The 17,054-nt window shown below is 56.8% G+C and overlaps 1 protein-coding gene and 1 long non-coding RNA gene across 7 annotated transcripts in view; one reads left to right on the top strand and one right to left on the bottom strand.

The window, feature by feature from the left end:
• Positions 1 to 17,054, bottom strand: part of PAK6 (p21 (RAC1) activated kinase 6) — a 34,138-nt gene that overhangs the window by 4,407 nt on the left and 12,677 nt on the right. For 5 of the 6 annotated variants that reach the window (XM_058293912.2, XM_071214105.1, XM_071214104.1 and 2 more), the window contains 3 exons: positions 7,149 to 7,357; positions 5,069 to 5,740; positions 37 to 534 (listed from right to left, as the gene is read on the bottom strand). In XM_058293912.2, the coding sequence (XP_058149895.1) occupies positions 37 to 534; positions 5,069 to 5,740; positions 7,149 to 7,352 (1,374 nt within the window). In that variant the 5' untranslated portion in view covers positions 7,353 to 7,357. Of the gene's footprint in view, positions 1 to 36; positions 535 to 5,068; positions 5,741 to 7,148; positions 7,358 to 7,578; positions 7,634 to 17,054 lie in introns of those variants that run through there. The other variant, XM_058293909.2, reaches the window with a different exon arrangement.
• Positions 7,768 to 14,791, top strand: LOC131277978 (uncharacterized). Its single transcript, XR_009185068.2, has 3 exons — positions 7,768 to 8,424; positions 9,759 to 9,908; positions 14,289 to 14,791. It is a non-coding gene; the product is annotated as an uncharacterized lncRNA (long non-coding RNA).

The following is a 17,054-nucleotide window of genomic DNA, read 5'->3' as shown; positions in this document are numbered from 1 at the left end:
CCGTGCCCGCCACCCGTCTCGAACACCCCCCCCCACCTCGTTGAAGAGCAGCTCCCGGCGCTGCTGCTTCCTGAGGTCCATCATCTTGACGGCCACCTGGCGGCCCGAGTGCTTCTCCCGGGCCAGGCAGACGATGCCCGTGGAGCCCTCGCCGATCTTCACGTAGCTGTCCAGCAGCAGCCGGGGGTCACCCTGGTCCACCACCATCCTGAGCGCCGCCTTGAACTGCTCGTGGGTCACGATGCCTGTGTCCTCGCCAGCCAGGGTGCCCTTGGCTGCTGCAGGGTCCTGGGGCAGGTACAGGTTGCTGGTGCTTATCTGGGCATGCCGGGTGCGGGGGGAGCCTGCCGGGGAAGGCCGGCCCGGAGGCGGGCCCGCGGCCGGGGTCGTGCGGAGGGACTTCTGGGGGCTGCTGGTATCCACGGTGGCCAGAGGGCTGAAGTTCCCCGTGGACTGGTCTGCGGGCAAGGACTGGGCCTTGGCCACCAGGCGGTGGGGGGAGTCTTTCTGTGGTGGCCAGAAAGAGGAACTGAGCTGCAGGGAGAAAGAAACGGGAAGGGGTTTGTCTGTGGAAGCGTTTGGAACCACCTGCCCCGGGGAGACCTCTGGACACTGCCAGGGTCTGGCAGGGTGTCAGACCAAATTAGGGAGATGCTGTGAGCAAAGATCTTCAGAGAGCTGAAGGCACACCATAGTCCTGCATGGAAACCGGCCCCTGGTGCTCCAGGGCGAGCAAGCCGAACAACAGCTCTTCGCATCCACCCTGCTGCGCCCAGGAAGATGAAGGAAGCTGAGCCCCTGGGGTGGCCTCACACCGGGCACTTCTTCCTTGGTAATTGGCAGCCAGACCCCAGGGAGGCCACCGTGACAGGGAGTCCTCCCTCTGAGCTGTGGGGCTGTGCATGGAATCTGGGTCAGAGAAGCTCTACCTCGGGGGGCTCGCCCCTATGGAAGGGGCCCCGGGCAGGAGGGATGGCAGGGGGGCGCCGGGCCAGCTGGGGTCTGAGAGCGCTGCTTGCCCGGCAGCAGGGAGCCGGCGCTGCAAGTCTGCACTATGAGGTTAGGCCCCCAACAGAACACCAGAGAGCCACATTCCCATCCGGGAGTTTGCAGGGGTCGCCCGTGGGCTGAGGGTCTGGTAACCCAGAGACCTGGAGTCAGGAGGGTAGACCCAGCCAAACCAAATCCTGGGCCAAGGGCTGGGCGGGGGGGTGTGGTGGCACATGAGAGCCCCGGCCCCCGGTGAGCCCTGCTGAGGCCCAGCGCTGGGAGCCTCCCAAGCCCTCCTGCTGCCCCTGGCAGGAAAGGGGCCCATCTTTGGTTCTTCCAAAGGGGTTGCTGATGCACAGCATGACCCCTCCCAGGGATGATGTCTTTTTTGAGCGGGTACCTCACAGGGACACTGCAAGGGCAGGACTTAGGGGTGGTGGAAGGAGAGGCCTTCTCAGGACTTCTCCAGAACCCCTCCCATCAGCAGTGGTCTCGATGTCCAGCGGAGCTGGGCCCGATGCCCCGAGCTGGACCGCCGTGCAGGAAGTCTCGGGCAGTCAGCCCGCGCTGGGCTGTTTGCTCAGGGGCCCGGGGTGGGGCCTCGGGGCCTGCAGGTTCAGCCGTTCAACACTCTCCCCAGCAGGCTTCCAGGCGCCCACCCGTACCCCAGTCCCTGGCCTTGCCTGGGGCCAAGCTGTGGAGATGCCCTGTCCACGCCACGGGCGGGCTGTGCTGGCGCAGGATTCGCCTTTGCAGGGAAGGAGCTGGGAGAGCCTCCGGGACTGCTTCCACCGTAATCCTTCCCCACTGGGCGTACGTGGACAGTCAAGAGATTCTCTTGCATCTTTGCCCAGCACCAGACCCTCATCTTTTCCTTCTCTGTGCAGTGAGTCAGGACCTGGGTTCCAGTCCTGCTTCTGCTCTGACCTGTGATGAACCTTAGGTGAGTCGCCCTCTCTGAGCCTCAACACCAGCATGGCCTGGGGCGCAGGGGTGGAGGGCTGGTTCCATCCTCACCCCAGCAGGGTCTGGCCCCAAGTACTCCTAGGATGGCCTTGCAAGAAAGAACCACATGGAACTCTTTAAACCACTCTAAGAAAGGGAAAGGGGGATGCAAAAATGGAGTTAATTAATTGTTACGGGCTCTGAATTAATTGTGGAACTACTTGTGTGGCTGCGATGGCTTTTCGGTGAAGGAAGCCACTAGAGGAGTCAGGTGTGGGGCTACACTGATGCCCCATTTTCCACGGGGACAGGGCGGGGTTCTCCAGCGGCAGGCTGGGGCCATGAAATAGAATTTTTAGAGCTTGCCCTTTATTGAGGGTTTACTACTTTGGTGAGGGCTTTAAATGCATGATCTTATTTAATTCTCACACCAACCCTATGGGAGGTGTGCAATTATTATCCCTATATGTAGATGAGGAAATAGGCTCAGAGAGGTGCAGTAATTCCCCAGGCACTGAGTCAAAAAGGGCAGAGCCAGATTTCAGTCCTGGTCAGCCTGCCCCTGCCCCTGGGTTGTGGTCTCAGGGGTGTCCCGTGTCCTTGGCAATAACAGAGTCCATGCCAAGGTGCTTAACCAAGGTAAGCTGATTGCTGTGGTCTTCCGACTCGGCCCTTCTCACTCCAAGTGGAACCACCTCTAAATCCCCCAAGCTCCTAATAAACCGTCTTACCTCTCCAGTCGCCCTGACCCTCATCCTGGGGCATCTTTTGCTCTTTAACCAAAGCAAGTGACTGCTGGCCATGCCGCCTGGGGGCTGAATTCAGGAGAAGCTCAAGCCACAGACCCTGCTGCGGCTCTGCTTGGCCTACCTCAGCCACTGGGGCCCGGACCTCCCGGTGCCGGGGCGCTGGCTGCGGCTATGGGAGTTGCTGTGAGGGCCAGGGCTGACCCCTCTGGGATGTGTCGAGGCGCAGGGGGGCTGCTGGCTAGCCCAAGGGTCTCGGGTGGAGGGGCGCGTTTGGGGAAGGAAGCCTGATAATCCCCGACTGCGCTGGGATCTGCCTAAAGCAGCGGTTCTCAACCAGGAGTAATTTTCTCCCCAAGGAACATTTGGCAATGCCTGGGGAGACATTTTTGGTAGTCACAACTGGGGGTGCTATTGGCGCCTGGTGTTTAGAGGCCAGGGCTGTTCCTAAACATCCTACGATGCACAGGAGAACCCTCGCAACAAGAGTTATCCGGCCCCACAGGCAACAGCACTGAGAAGCCTGCTGGAGCACTCAGGGGCCTCAGCCTTTCTTTTAGGGAGCCTGGCTTGAGAGGATTTATTTAGGAAGGCAGGCGCCAGGCACCGAGAAGGAAACCGCCCCCCTGCATTCGGAACCGTAGTCTCTGAGCATAAGACACACCCGGGGGACATGCCAGCAGCCATGGCAGGTACCTGGTAGACTGTGGAAGGACGGACAGGCAGGCAGAGGCTGGGGGATGAGCCTGCTCCCTGATTGGGGTGCGGGTCGGGGCCCAGAAAGCAGCATGTCAGCACCCAGCCTAGTGTTGACACCCTTTCTCCAAATCCTCGGAGCCCACTGGCAGGACTCCGCGAGGCCAGAGAGGGATCCACGTCCAGTTCTCCCCTCCCTAGCCGGGGGCACTGTCTGCCTCCCACCTGCGTTTTCTGGGAAACATCTCCCCAGAGGCATAGCCCTCCAGAGACCCCTCAGCTCACAGACCCCCACGTTCTCTGCACTGACACCAAGCCCGTCCCACCTCTCACTCCCATTGCCCACCCCACAGGAGGTCCCAGCCCACTGTCCTCCGTCCCTGTGGGGGCTTGGAGCCAGCTAGGGTGCGTGTGGCCGGGGCCTCGGTGGGTGGCAGCCCAGCGCCTGAAGGCTCGAGCTGGCATGACCTGGGGAGGTCCCGTCACCCCCATGCCTCCTTCGGCAGGGCCACGCTCCTGCCATCGCCCACGGGGGAGGCCCCAGGCTCGTTCTTCACGCCTTGCAGGGGACGGCAGCCTCGATGAGCGCTGCCACCGTGCAGCTGTTTCTTAGGTCTGACTTAAAACCCGCATATGGTAGCCTAAGCTCGTTCCTGCCTGTCCCTCAAGAAGGAGCTAGAGAACAATTGGCTGCACAGCCATAAAACCTGGGTGAGCCAGAAGAGCGAGCCCGGAGGGCCGGGTGAGCGGGCGCCTCTCTCCTTCCTGGCTGACTCACCATACCTGGGAGCCAGCTCACCCTCTCTGAGTCAGTCTTTTCATCTGCCCGGTGGGAAGAAAGGCTGCTGCTGTCACGGGGACAGGATGTCGCGGGGCATGAGAGGCATCAAGGACGTTCTCAGTCTGCCTGCTAAGGGGCAGAAATGCCCCATTTGGGCTCTATTCCCTGTTTCCTTTTTTTTTTTACAAGGAAAATATGCATTTGCGAGGCTGTCATGTGTGCCAAAAGCCGGCTCTCCTGCTGCGCTGGGACCCTGGCAAATCCAGTCCTCTAGCTTCTCACAAGGCACACACACTCAAGAATAAGTCATTAAAGAAAGGTTGAGCAAAACAACTATAAAAAAGGGGAAGCGAAGGGAAAGGAAGGAAGGAAAAATTCCTCACGAGAAGAGAGGGTGAAGGTGAAAATGTGTGATGCCCTCGCAGGCCGAGTCTAAGGAAGCCTCTCACAGGTCTGGGGAGAACGCGGTGGCAGGCGGGGGGTGGAGCCGGGAAGGGGTTCCGAGCAGAGGGTGTCGCAGGGACCTCTTTCTGCCGGGGCCTGCGGGGGCTGGGCCCTGGGGCCAGGGAGCCGGCCTCCCTGGGCTGGTGGATGGGCCCCCTCGCGGGGGCGTCCGCAGCACTGTGGTCACCCGGGACACCGCGGCGGGCGGGCATGTCAGCCGGCACACGCCAAGCCTGCGAGGGTCCCCCGGAAGACGGCTTCCTGGCCCCCTCTGACTCACACGTGCTAGGCCCGTGGAGGCGGCGGGCTCAGTTTCTTGATCATCTGGCCCCACAGGCTCTCCCCAACCTGCTGGCAGTGGGAGGCAGAGCCTGGGTCCCCAACACCCATGCCCCTGTGGACGCGCTGCCAGGCCCGCTCCCCTCGCTCCTGACAGTGACGGAGGACGGCCCGGTGCCTGCCCTACCTTGCTCTGCGGCGGAGGGCCGGGCTTGCTGCTGCTCGGAGGAGCCGTGGCCGTGGCTGTGGCCGTGGCGGGAGTGGACAGGAACATGCTTCGGAACAGCCTGCGCTTCAGGCTGCTCTCCTGGGTCTTGGGGCTGGGGCTGCCCTCCCCGCCTGGCCGGCCCATGGCCGAGCCCACCAGGCAGGACTGCGGCCGGGTCTCCTCAGAGCCCTGCCTCACGGCCTTGGCCCCACGTCGGCCGGTGGCCACGGGGGACGAGGCACCCGGTGGAGAGCTCTGCAGGCAGGCACCCAGCTGCAGGCAGCGCTGCGTGGCACCCTGGAACTCGGCGGGGCCCAGGGACTGTGCCTTAGCGGCCAGGCCGTTGGGCAGGACCCGTGGGCTCTGCGGCTCGGGCCACGGCACCTGCCGGTGGCCTGCTGGGGTGCCCCCGTTGCAGCTGAGGTAGAGGCCGTGGGGGTCCGTGCGCTCAGACTGGGGGCTCTGCAGGTACATGTCCGGGTCGGCCTCCCAGTGCTCATCCCCCAGCAGCCCCAGGGACTGCGCCCGCCGTCGGCTGGTGGGGCTGCGGCCGCGCAGGGTGTTAGAGCTGATGACCGACAGCTTCTGGATGTCGTTGAGCAGCCCCGAGATGTAGCCGTCCGTGGGCACGGAGCTGCCCCGCACCACTGTCTGTAGGGAGGAGAGAAGGGCGAGGGTGAGCGGCCTGCTCACAGCTGGGAGGGGCGGCCTGGACACTGGGGCTCCGAAGGACCCTGGGCAACGGGGCCTTTGGGAGGACGCCACCCAGCCTCCACGGAACTCCCTTGCAGTGCCCTCCGTCCCTTCGTTCATTCTCAGCCACTTACCCGGGCCCACCATGGAGTCTTGGTGCAGGGATCCAAGAGTGAATGTAGGGAAGCAGATTTGGCTTAATGGATAGAGCATCCGCCTACCACGTGGGAGGTCCAAGGTTCAAACTCCGGACCTCCTTGACCCGTGTGGTGCTGGCCCATGCGCAGTCCTGATGCACGCAAGGAGTGCTGTGCCACGCAGGGCTGTCCCCTGCGTAGGGGAGCCCCACACACAAGGAGTGCACCCCATAAGGAGAGCCGCCCAGCATGAAAAAAGCACAGCCTGTCCAGGAATGGTGCCGCACACATGGAGAGCTGACACAGCAAGATGACGCAACAAAACAAGACACAGATTCTGGGTGCCGCTGACAAGACTACAAGCAGACACAGAACACACAGTGAATGGACAGAGTGAGCAGACAACTGGGGGGAGGGGAGGAACGTAAGGCCCATTTTCTTTTTTCGGAGGCCAGAGGAGCAGACAGGGTAGTAACTGCAGCGCCACAAGCCAGCCTGCCAAGTGGGGTGGTTGGCCGAGCTTGGGGAGCACTGGGGTGGGGGTGGGCCCCGGGCTGGACCAGCTCGACCTGGCGGCCTCCTGAGTTACGTCCTGAGCTCTCTAAGGAGGCAGGGCCTGCCCAGGACCCTCCTCCACACACGCTTGGCTTCGTGGCCTCTATATCCAGACCGGGCTCCTGACACCAGCCCCTCCCTGGGCTCCTGGATGGGCCCTTCTAGACACACACAGCTAAATTCCCCTGGTCTGGGAAGCCCCCAGCCCCCCCCCCCCCCCCGGGACCCCAGGCTCCTCTGCAGGCCTTGGCACCACTGATGCCACCTGCTTTGAACCTCTGTGATCAGAGGGGAAATCAGCTTTACTTTCGGCCCACTGATAGGATTGTCGGGTTAAATACAGAACACCCAATTACATGTGCATTTCAGATAAACGACGACTACTTTTTTAGTACAAGTATGTTCCCAGAATTGTATGGGACATACTCAAACTGAAAGAGCCTTGGCTGTCATCTGAGATGCACATGTAACCGACGTCCTGTGTTGTTCTTGGCTAAGTCTGGCCACCTTAACAACCCCGCAGAGGCTGACACCCCCACGAGCCTGCTAATGGAGAGCTGACGAGGGGTTCCTCGGGGGTTTCGTGATTTCACCAGGAAGTTTTCTGAGGAGTGGGAGAGGCTGAACTCACACCCTCCCCACGCCCCCCGCCCAGTCCCCGCCCCCTGCTTTACCTTCATGGGCTGGAGCTGCACCCGCGTGATGCGCGAAGGGTCCACCACGGGCTTGGGGCGCCGCAGCGTGTCCAGGATGTTCTGCCACTGTGGGGGGAGGCCCACGAACTTGCCTTCTTTGGGGTCAAAGGAGGTGTGGACGCGGTGCTGGAAGTTCTGCGGGGCTGAGATCTCAGGGCGTTTCTTCTTTTTCTTACGGAACATGATGTCTGCATGGGGAGGGTTGAGTCGAGGTTAGGCGGGGGTCCACACAGATGGGACCAGGACAGGAACGGCCACAGAGGGTGCCAGGGCCACCGGGTTGGGGCTCCTGCCCTGCTCTCCGCACAACACAGCTCCCCTGTGCCGTTGCCCTGGCCCCTCTTGCCCAGGGGCCTCTCTGACCCTCAGTCTCCAGGCCGCCCCTCCCTATCGCCAGCAGGCTGCTCACCCTCGCTCTTCTCCCCTCCCCTACAGACAGTGGTGCACGGCAGCTCCATGCCCACGGCTACAACTTCCTCAGGGAAATGGCTGGCTCTCAGCACAGCGGCCCCAGAAACAACAAAAGCACCATAAATAAGCCAACGCAGACTATAAACAAGGAAAAGAGGTGTCTGTCTCCTTGTCTGCGCCAAGTCCCCTGCCGAGGAGGAAGACTCTGGGGGTGGGTGTGTTTTTATAAAATCCAAAGCCCATTACAAACAGCATTTCACTGTTGAAGAATTTAAAAATGCGGGAGCCAAGGAGGAAAGCTAGCAAACTCATTTCATGAAGCTATTATGACCTTGATTCTTAAACCAGATAAGAACAGCACAGAAAACAAAAATTTGAACATAATGAGCATAAATGTGAAAATCCTAAATGAAACTAGCAAATCGAATCCAAAAGTATATTAAAGTTTTTGTTTGTTTTATAAATCACAATCAACTTGAGTTTGTCCTGGGAAGGTTCAACAATAGAAAAGCTGTTAATGTGATACACAACATTAATAAAAAGCCAACAGGGAAATGGATGTGGCTCAGTTGGGTGCCCGCCTACCACATGAGAGATCCCAGGTTCGGGTTCCGGTACCTCTGAGAGAACACGAGCAGACACTGTACCTGCTGCAATAAGCTAGAGACTGCACCCGATGCAACAAGCAGATGCCTAAACAAGCAGATGCCACAAGCCAGCAGATGCCGCAGCCCATGGGAAGCGGATGTGGCTCGGGCTGTTGGGCACTCGCCTCCCATGTGGGAGGTCCTGGGTTCAGTTCCCAGTGCCTCCTGGAGAAGGCAAGACAACAATGAACAGACAGGTGAGTGGACCATCAGGGAAGAGGGGATAAATAAAAATAAATAAATTCTAAAAAAAAGAAGTCAACCAGCCCACGTGAGACATGTTGTCCACTCGGGGGGCTGTTTCTCTTAAGACCAGGGAACCCCCAAAGGGTCTCAGGGTCACTGGGTGCTCTGTCCTCGCTTCACTTCAGAAAGGTCCTGAGACAAAGGGATTGGGGTGGGGCAGGGCAGAGAGGAGAGGGGGTCCCTTTTTCTCAGCTTTCAGGATTCTGATTGTACAAAGCAGCATTGCAGACCTGCCTCCATCCCTTGTCCTGCCAATTGTGGGGTTGCCCGCGGCCTGCGGTCTTTACCACTGAGCTCCACCAGCGGTGAGGAGTGACATGGGTGTGCAAAGGTTAACGCCACTAGGTTTGAGAGCAGGAAACTGGAAACCCGGGAGCTATGACGACTCCCAAAGGGCTGCCCTAGCTTAGCCTCGGGGGCCTGGGCCTGGGACCACAAGTCTTTGGAGGTCAGGTGCCCACCTGGATGCCTCTGCACCTGAAGGGGCTCAGAACAGTTCAGCGGGTCCTTATGTCACTTGGAAAGGTCACTACCAGGTTTTAAGAAACAAATGAACATCCAGGGACGCTCTCCACACATCTGGAGCACAGGGCGGTGGCCCTCTCCTTGGTTCCTTGCTCGCCCGGTTCTGCAGTAGCTCGGCGATCTGGAGGCAGCTGGTCCCCATGAGAAAGGAAGCAGCCCCCGAAAGCCACCGCTTCTCCAAGAAGCCACGAGTGTTCATCCTGTGCCAACCATCCTGAAGCTGTTTCATACTTGCTGGAATGTCGGCCCCTTCTCAGGACCTTGAGGTTCCTGGGTCAACTAAACCCTCCCTGAGGGCCAAGCCACACACACAGGGCCCCTGGGGACCAAGGACCTGGGAATGAAATACACCCACTGGAGTTGCTGGTCCGTCGCTCCGCGGGGAGACTCTGAGCAAGTTCCTTAAACGCTTTGAACCTCAGTGTTCTTTCATCCATAAAATGAGGTTCATAAAAGATATCTCACAGGGCTTAGGGGGCATTAGGTTGCAATTTCCCAGTAAACGGTGGCTGTTTCTCTCGCTGTCTCACCTCTCTTTGGCTCCCCGTCTCTGAGGGCCGGACTCTGTAGACGCTGGGGCCCAAGGCAGGCACATGCCTTGGAGGACGCTGAACCCCGCTCCTCAGATTTGTACTGTTGAGGGGTCAGGCCAATTTCAGGGTTTGGGATCTGGGGCCCTCGCTATGCTTCCCTTACGTAAGCTCCTTGCGGTTTGCTAAAATCTGATCTCCTCCCACTTGGCCCTTTCCTTTTGCTACAGAAGAGTCTTCCTTCAGTTTCTCCAAGAAGCCACGCAGGTCTTCCCTGCCTCCTGGACAGACCCTCAATCCCTGGATTCGTTTGGCTGACGGTTTCAGCCTCCTCCCCAGCTCTGTGAATTCTTCCGGAGGAGAAGGGACTTACTCTAGAGGTGAGGAAGACTGGAGAATACTTTCTTCCCCAGAACAGCCCTCTTCCCAACTCCTGTTCCACTCCCACCCCTACACCTTACCCCTCGCCCTCAACCCAGTCCCAGCATCTGCTGCAGGAAGGTGCAGGACAGCCTCTTGAGCGAATGGTCTAAATGATGTGGGATCTTCCTCCTGAGTCCACTCCACCAGCAATTTCTGAACAAGTTCTTCCCAGAGGCAGCAGGAAACACCTGAGGGGAAGCACAGCCCAGCGTCCTAGGGTAGGGGGCTATGGTGATGAGGGTAGGAGAGCAGATGCAATGGACAAGTTCAGGCTTCCAGGTGGAGGGAGTAGAGATTTAGAAATCAGAGCCTGTCACTTATGTCATAGGGAGTTGGCCTAAAGGGAGGCTGCTAGCACTCATCTGAAATGTGGTGGGGTCAGGACTGCCTGGGACAACATGATTGTGCATGGAGAAAATTCAGAAGAATCTACATGCAAACTATCAGGATTAAGAAATGAATTTAGAAGGTCCCTGATACAAGGTTATATATATATATGACAACTGTATTTCTACATACCACCAAAGGATATAGAAAGTGAAAAAAATTTAAAGACACCATTTATGAAAACATTAGAAATAGCAAATATCTAGGAATAAATCTAAGGAATGATGTGCAAGTCCCCTACACTGAAAAGTACAAAACATTATTAAAGACATTCATGAATATTCATGGATGTAAGGCTTGATATTGTAATGATGTCAATTATTCCCAAATTAACCTAGAGCTGTATTTCAGTCTTAATAAAAATCCCAGTACATTTATTCTTGTAGAAATTGGCAAGCCAATTCTAAAATGAACAGGGAAATATAAGAAACAGGAATAGCCAAGACAATCTTGAAGAACTAAGTTGGAGGATTACATCATTAGAATCAAGATTTATTATAAAGCTACAATAATTATTGGTAGAAGGATTGATGAATAGACCAATGGGACAAAGGAGAGAGTCCAGAAATAGCCCCACTGATTTATGACAAAGATGACACTGCAATGTGATGGGGCATAAATCTTTTTGAGAAATGTCACTAAAGCAATTAGATATCCCTATGAGAAAAAAATGAATCCTGGCCTCTAATTCGTACCATACCCAAAACTTAATTTGAGATAGATCATAGACCTAAATGTGAAAGGTAAAATGATAAGCTTCAGGTGGGAGTGCTGGGGTGGCAGAGGTGGGCTGGGGTGTTGTAGTCTGGTCCTGAGTGACCACTTGGTGACCCAAGGTGTGGGTAATAGTTTGGTTGGTTTTCCCCAACCATGACCTTCTGGGGCCAAAACATGTCTGTACTCCTAGGTCACAGAGCCAAATTCATCTTTACCAAGTTTCCTTTGTCCAAGGAATTCTTGATGGTATAGGTTAAGAGTAGGGTATTATTTTTAAAGATTTCATTTACACTAGTTTTCAAGTGGAGTATGACTATAACTAACACATACACAGCAAAACATTCATTGTGGTGTGTTTGACGGGTGGGGCTACAGTTGGTTTCCCCCTTCCCCATCTTTCTACTCTTCTAAAATTTCCTTAAAGCCTTAAACTACTTTCCTAAAAAAAAAAAAAAATTTTTTTAAGAAAAAATTTTTTGTGAAAACTGAGCTTCTAAGAGATGCCCACACACTCAAATGTCCAGCATTACCCTAGTCGCTGGATGTGAAACCCCTGAGATGCAAATATCTCCTTCATCCCTCCAGCAGGGGGGCTCATGTCCTTGGAGCTCACCCACCTGCTCAGACAGGGGCTCTCAACATGCCAGTCCTAGGTCTCAATTTTCCACCCCAGCTGCCCACCTCTGACCCAAGGCCAAGGATTCAGGGCCAAGGCGAGGCCGTTTGCAGGTCAGCCACAAGCCAGTTCAATCAAACCAGGCCGTGTCTGCCTTGCAAGCTGCCATCACTACTGTCTCCGTCTTTCTGCATCCATGCTCGCTTCATCTTCAAAGAAGACACCCCTGAGGAGGGATAGGGTTATTTTCCTTCAGAGAGCCAGTCTTTGCCTTTCCTTCCACCTAGCCTGGAAGAAATGACGTGGGCCTATGACCCTGAGGTAGAGCCGGAGGTGGGGCACCAGCTGGGGCAGAGGGTGGCCTCTGGCTGCCCGAGCCTCTGCACCTGACACCTCGCCTGGACACAGGGACACCAGGGGGGGCCACGCTGAGGATTCCTTCTCAGGCTGGGAGGAACAGCTGTGGTTGAGCACTGCTTTGAATTGGCCTCTTCCGAACGTCTGTGGGCATGACCTTCTAGCCACCGGCCCACCCAGGACTGGGACCTGAGGGCGCCCAGTGCCGGGGGAAAAGCCCAGCCCAGCGTGGTTTGAGAAGGAAGCTCCCCCTGCTCAGCTCCCGCTGTGGCTGCTTCCTCTTGCCAGATCCTGCCAGATGGGGGCTGGCAGCTCCTGGCAGAAGCTTTCTAGAGGAAATGTGGCCACACCCAGTAAACCCGAGGGCGGAGCTGGTAGGAAAGTAGAGGAAGCCACAGGCCTGGGTCACTGAAGGGTGGCACTGTGGTGCTGGAGGAGCAGGGGACCGGGTAAAAGAAAGGGAAGGAACTCTTTTGAGCACCTGCTATGTGCTAGGCCCTTACTCACGAAAAATAACCCTGGGAAATAGGAGTTGTTATTATTATTCACAAAGCCAGATAGGAGTCAGAGAGATTAAATAACTTGGCAAGGTTACAGAACGAGGAAATGGCTGCATTGGGGTTTGAGCCCAGATCTGATTCCGGAGCCCTGGCCGCAAGGACTCTGCCGGCTCTAGAGGAGGTAGGCAGCTGTTAACTCCTTCCCTGGAGGTCCAAGGAACAGCAGGGGGCTGATGGACTCCTGGGGGATGGGCGTGCCTGGAGGCGGGGGCCAGGCAGGGGCAGTTCCCTCACCGAGGCTTCTAGGTTCTTCCCGGAGCCGCTCTGGGATTCAGTCCTGACTCGCAGGCCGACCCTTCCCTGGTTTGGAAACAGACGGAGTAGGTGAAAGGTTTCCAAGCGGCCATCCTGGGGGCTTGGGGGCCAGGGACTGGCACCGTGAAAAGCTGCAGAAACAGCAGGAGTGCGTTTCCTGCAGCATGGGAAGGGTCCAGGGCCCCTCTGCAGGGTCTCAGCTAGAACCAGGCGACCCGCAGGCCTTGGCTAGACGAGTGGGGGCAGGGATTTTGTTTGTTTGTTTTTGGCTGATGCTACTTTTCCCCAGTGACAAGGGTGTTGGTCCTAGAATAGTCAGACAGGATCCCTGTAGCAAGGCATTGTGGTTTGACTGGCCCAGGGTCCCCACCAGATGGCAAAGCAGCTGTAGTGGTGGGAGGGGCACTCTCCCCACCTGCTCCTCCTCTGGGGAGAGATATTCACCTTTTGGGGCCTGGGAGGCCAAGCCCACCCGGCCCACCCCGCCCACCCTGATAAGGGCCTGCAGCCCAAGGCAGGGCCGGTATTACACAAGCCTGCCTTTAGAGCTCAGCCCAGCACTTAGGCAGTCAAAGGAAGTGCTGCCATTTCAGGCAGTCCCCTCCAGAGTGTCACCTCCTTGTTCCAAACATGCTCTGATATTTCCAAAATTCCTCTTTGAGAATCACCTTTGGGGCCTGTCCTGTGTCAACAGCAACTGTCTCCTAAACCTCACCCCCTGCTCTTCCCCTAGGGGCAGTATCTGTGGTGGTCGCCCCACCTTACCCTCCAGAACTGGCTCTGAGGGAGTTTGGGCTATTTCGACAAATTGAATCTCTTTCAAGGAAAGGACATTTAGCTCACTGAAGGGGTTCACCAGAAAACACTGTAGTCTGGGAAGGTGGTTTCCAGAAAGAGCCAAAAGTTGTTTGTAGCTACTCGGAAGGGGGCAGATTTGCTTGATTGCCTAAGTTCTGGGATGCTGTTAAGCTGCTAGGAACGAGGCCCCGAGCGGTAAATGGTGCAGATTCCCCTCTATTGCTGGCCCTGGGGGAAGAGAGCAGGCAGCTGCTCCAGGTCAGCTCCTGTTCCCCAGAGCCCTGGGTACCTCCAGCTGGACTCCCCGGTGAGCCAGTGCGGGAGGGAGCAAAAGAGGGAGGCTCCCCTTGCTTATCAGAGCCACATCCAGGGCTGCCCGCTGAGTGCCCGCTCCATGTGGTTTGTGACCTTGGCCTAGTCTCCATATTTCCATCGGTGACATCGGAGGGGGATGGGGGGTTGGGGGGGGGGGAACAAGGCAGCAGTTGTTCTAGCTTGAGGACCAATTTTGGGTATTTTTAATAATCCTCACTCAGGGAGTGCTTCGCTGACACACAGGCTCTGGGTTGAGCATTTTACACACAGGGTCTCATTCAATCCTCATCTCAAGCCCATGATGTAGAATTATGACTGTCTGCGTTATACAGAGGAGGAAACTGATGTTCAGGGAGATGATGAGATTCACCCAAGTTGAGCAGCAAAGAAGTGGCGGACCCAAGTCTGACTGCCCCAGACCACGACGTGAACACCCGCCTCTGCCGGCAGCCACCACCATGCCATCCCGTGTCATTCTCAGGGCCCCTCCAAGACACTTTTGGGGAAGGACCCCTCTAGATTCACCAGGCCGAGTTCTAAGAGTCTGGGGAAGCACGCCCGCTCCAGCCACCATCCACTCACAGAGGGGCCTTCGGACGACGGGCCATCTGCCCTGCCGGCCGGAGCGGAGCGGGGACCTCTCTACAACCGCTTTGGGGAGACCATCATCCCACACGCCACAGAGGGATAACCCTTACCTGGCCGCCTGGCTGAGAATGACCATGAACGGAAGCAGCCTTCCATGGGAGCCGAGAAGACTTTCCTAAAATTTTACTTTCTGGAATTTGGTTAGATCTAAAATTACATTATGCATTCATTTATTCAAAATGATATTTGTGTGCCTCCTCTACCTTGGGCTCTGGGGACCATGGTGAAATCCTCGCTCTTGTACAGTCTACTTGGCCTTTTTCAAAATAGATGTCGCTCTACCCCACAGCCAGAGGAGACCGTGAGGCCGGCGGGAGGCTCAGCTGTGGTCTAACGCCCCCGCGGCCTTCACTTCAGTGCTCCTGTGCTGTACCCAAAGGGGCCTGTCCACGCTCTGCTTGGATGCGTTCAGGTGCTTCTCCCCATTCCCAGGCTCTGCCTCTGCTCCTCTGTCCTCCCCCTGCTCACGGTTAGAAAGTTCCCTGTGCGGCGCTGAAGGCTGCCTCCCCTCGCCTCCGCCAGGGACCCGGGCCTGCATCTGCCCTGCGTCACAGGACAGGAGGTGGTACCCAGCCGCCGGGGGGAGGGGCCTGGTGAGAATGCCATCTGCTTTTCTCAGCAGTTGTCACCTGCAGGGTGGGTGGGTCATACCCCTAGGCGTGGCCCTCACCCCCACTGCCTGCAGGCTTCGGAAGGTCTGCCCAGGGCCAATGAGCTGAGAGTCCCCAGGAGGCTGAGCAGTTTCCCGGAGGTTCTGCTGGCCCGCTGGAGGGGCCAAGAGAGCTGCCAGGCTCGCCAGAGTGGAGGGCAGCAAGCGCAGAACAAGCCAAAGGCCTGGGCTCCCCGCCCGTGTGGCCGGTCCCATGCTACAGCTCCCAGTGGATCCCCAGGGGAGAGCTGATGCGGCTGCTGTTGAAAAGAAGACAATAATAATGCTTGTTCAATCACTTGTGTCAACACTCTAGCTGAATGAGAGGCAGAAGAGCCAGGCTGACCAGCAGGGGAAGGTCAATATTGACTCAGGCCACCTCTCTGCCAGGCCCCAGCACGCACCGCAGTGTGGCAGTCCAGCCCTCGGGGCTCCAGACCTGAGCCAGACCGGCCCTCTGACCTCTGGCCACTGTGCTTCGGCAGTGGTCCACGGCCCTGGGCTTTCCTGGGCATGGGGTTAGCTCTGAGGGAAGAGTCTGATGGGTGACCCTCCCAGGAGGGCTGCCCGCCAGCAACCTGTCTCACCGGCCAGAGGCCCGAGTCCCCCAGAGTCCTCAGTGCCGAGCCAGAAGGACCGTCAGAGTCCCCTCCTCACAGGATTGCCTCATGTTTTCACAGCCCTCACCTTTTCAATTACTGTTTGTTCACCTCCACACGTTATGCTCATAACACCCCTGTGAGTCGGGCTGAACCTGCTTGACTGTGCCCATTTTCAAGACGGCAGGAAGGAGAAGAGGAAGGGAGTATACACAGGTCAAGTACCCACCCTGTGCCAGATACTGAGCGAGGTGCTTTTTATTAGCTCACTCAATGATCACAACAACTCCACGAGGTAGATATTAGGTGCTCCACTTTACGGATGAGCAAATGAAAAAGGAATTATCTGTGAGGCTGGGATTCAAACCCAGATCTCTCCAACTCCAAGCCCTGTGTGCTCATCCACCAGGCCCAGGGTCCAGAGATGTCAAACGGCTTGCCCCAAATCACACAGCTCCTTAGAGCAGAGATAGGACCGGAAGCCTCAAGCCAAAGGCTCCCCATGCCCCAGGCAGCACCTGTACTAACGGTGTACCCAGGTGGGCACCTGTGGCATATACAGAAGGTGCTGCTCACGTGCCACCAAGGCTGGATCCTCTTCTGGAAAGAGCCCCTTCCTGGCTTCCACGAGACCCAGAGACCTTGAGTCAGGATCTCCCATGACCTTCCCTCTGCCTTTACTGTCTTCCCAATGCTCTGCTCTAACACCGGCAACCATCTCCTGCCAACAGCCTGCGCATTCTCAAAGTTCTCCAGGAAAGGAGGGCTCAGTGTAGCCAAACCTTTTCTAATAATAACAATTGGAAGCTGGTGCCCCACCAATGAGGTTGTAATAATTTATTATTACAGTGACTCCTTACAACTATTCTATGAAGAAGGTATCATCATCCTCCTTTTATGGATGGACATTTAAAGGCTTGGAGAGAAGTAACTTGCCTAAGGAGTCAAAGGCAATGTCAGGATTCAAACCCAACTCTTTCTGGTTCCAAATGCTGTGTTCTCAGCCACTGCCCTAAACATGGCCTGAGGAGAACCCACAGCATTGTAATGTATGCTGCAGCAGCCACGAAATTCGCACAGACATAGACCTGAGCCCCCACCTCGAAAAACAAGCCACAGGAGGCTAAACACACACACACCAGAATGGGGCAAGAGAGAGAAAACACAGCCTATCTCCACCCTGGGACTCTTCCTGGCCAGTC

The sequence above is a fragment of the Dasypus novemcinctus genome, chromosome 3 (assembly GCF_030445035.2).
Source record: "Dasypus novemcinctus isolate mDasNov1 chromosome 3, mDasNov1.1.hap2, whole genome shotgun sequence".
NCBI lineage: Eukaryota > Metazoa > Chordata > Mammalia > Cingulata > Dasypodidae > Dasypus > Dasypus novemcinctus.
This window is presented reverse-complemented; position numbering and strand designations above follow the sequence as displayed.